General features: G+C 53.4%; 1 protein-coding gene across 4 annotated transcripts in view; it reads left to right on the top strand.

The window, feature by feature from the left end:
• Window positions 1-259: 259 nt before the first annotated feature.
• ASGR2 (asialoglycoprotein receptor 2) overlaps window positions 260-1731 on the top strand; it is an 11869-nt gene continuing 10397 nt past the window's right edge. For 2 of the 4 annotated variants that reach the window (XM_008589953.1, XM_008589952.1), the window contains exon 1: window positions 260-338. In XM_008589953.1, the coding sequence (XP_008588175.1) occupies window positions 260-338 (79 nt within the window). Of the gene's footprint in view, window positions 384-1731 lie in introns of all 4 variants that reach the window. The other 2 variants (XM_008589951.1, XM_008589950.1) reach the window with 1 other exon arrangement.

Below are 1731 nucleotides of genomic sequence, written 5' to 3'. Positions count from 1 at the left end.
GAGCAGATTGAGGGAAGGCTCCTGGCCATGTCAAGGCCCAAGCAATCCCCTGAGAAGGAACAGGACCCAGTAGTATTTCAACTTTAGCCCCAAACTCACCTCCAACCTCAGACTCAACCCAAGCCAGCACCTCGACCTGCTCAGACCCTACATTCAATCCCACCATCAGCCTCCACGTGAATCTGCATCTTGGCACAAGCCTCAACCCTGAGAGCAGCCTCAATCCAACCCCAGGCCCGGCTCCAGCCCTGGACCCATCATGGCAAAGGACTTTCAAGACATCCAGCAGCTGGACTCTGAGGAATGTGACCACCAGCTTGGCAGAAATGAGGGGCCAGGTGCTCGTGGGCAGAATCCCAGGACAGAAGATCCATTCTGGAAAGGCAAGTGGCCGGTTTCTAGGGCTTTGCTCCACCTCCCTCTCAGCTGTCAATCGCACTGTGTCTCTGACACCTCTGTCACGTTCAGTCTGTGAACAGGGACTGACCTCTCTAGGTGTCAGGTGCCCGACACCCCTGCTTGCCCCCTGACCTCACCTTCCTCTCTGCCCCAGGACTTCAGGAGAGGGTGTGTACCTAGAGGTGTGGGAATACCTGGAAGCTGGAGACAACTTTCTCCCCTCCTCCTCCAATCCGAGCAACACGTGTGCCCTGTATGCGTGCGCGCGTGTGCGTGGATGTGTGTGCACGCGAGGAACGCAGATGCAGCAGGACTGTGTGTGGGGGTGTGGGGGTGAGTTGGGATGCACGGGACAATGGGCACAGAGAGATGCTGGAAGATTCCTGCTCCCCCCAGGTTTCCTTCCTGGCACCCTTCTCAAGCAAATCTTGACCGAAGGCCCCAAGTGTTTGGGAAAAGGTTTTAAGGTGAGAGAGATCTGAGTGATTCATGACAAAAAGGTGGGTGCCAGGGATGGAGAAGGGGTGCCAGGTGTGTGGGTGCTGGTGATGGAGCGGGACTGGAGCTTGGAGCTCAGAGAAGAGGATTGGGTAGCCTGGGCTGGGAGGAGGGAGCCCACATTCCCCAGGCTGGCAGACTGGGGGAGCTGGTGCTGGGCAGGGCAGGTGGAGGCAGAGGGATATAGGCGTCCCCACATGGCTTCTCCTGTCTCTGGAGGAGGGCTGGCAGGCCTTTCCACAGGGCACGAGCTCTGCACGGTGCCTGACATGTGGTGAACACTCAAAAATCTTTGGATGTTGTTGAATATTCTGAGGGTGAGAGGATTCAGCGTTTGAACAGGACGCTTGGAGAGAGTCCAGAGTTTTTCAAATCAGTGGGAGAGGGAGTTCACGCGAGTGGACGGAGGGACAACACGGAGGAGCAAGTCTGAGGTGACATGAGCACGTCAGTGCGGTTCTCTCCAGCAGCATCTGCTGCCCGCAGGGGTCACCGCGTGAGGTGACTTTATCGACTGCTCCTGTGGTCCATCTGCCGCTCTCTCTAGCACTTCATGTGTCTATAGTTTTCAGCAAATTTGGAAATGTTTTGGCCAATGTTTCCTCAAATATGTTTTCTGCTTCTCCCCTCTCCTCTCAGTCAAAGACTGCACTTACATGCATATCAGTGGTCCCACAGCTCACTGGGGCTCTTTCCATTTTTTTAAAAATTATTTTTTCTATCTTGGTGTTTCATTTTACATAGTTATTGCTATGTCTTTAAGTGAACTAAAATTTTCTTATTCATGTCTTGTCTTCCATTAATTCCACCCAGGGTATCTTTTTTTTTTTTTTT

The sequence above is a fragment of the Galeopterus variegatus genome, unplaced genomic scaffold (genome assembly GCF_000696425.1).
Source record: "Galeopterus variegatus unplaced genomic scaffold, G_variegatus-3.0.2 Scaffold5774, whole genome shotgun sequence".
Classification (NCBI taxonomy): domain Eukaryota; kingdom Metazoa; phylum Chordata; class Mammalia; order Dermoptera; family Cynocephalidae; genus Galeopterus; species Galeopterus variegatus.
This window is presented reverse-complemented; position numbering and strand designations above follow the sequence as displayed.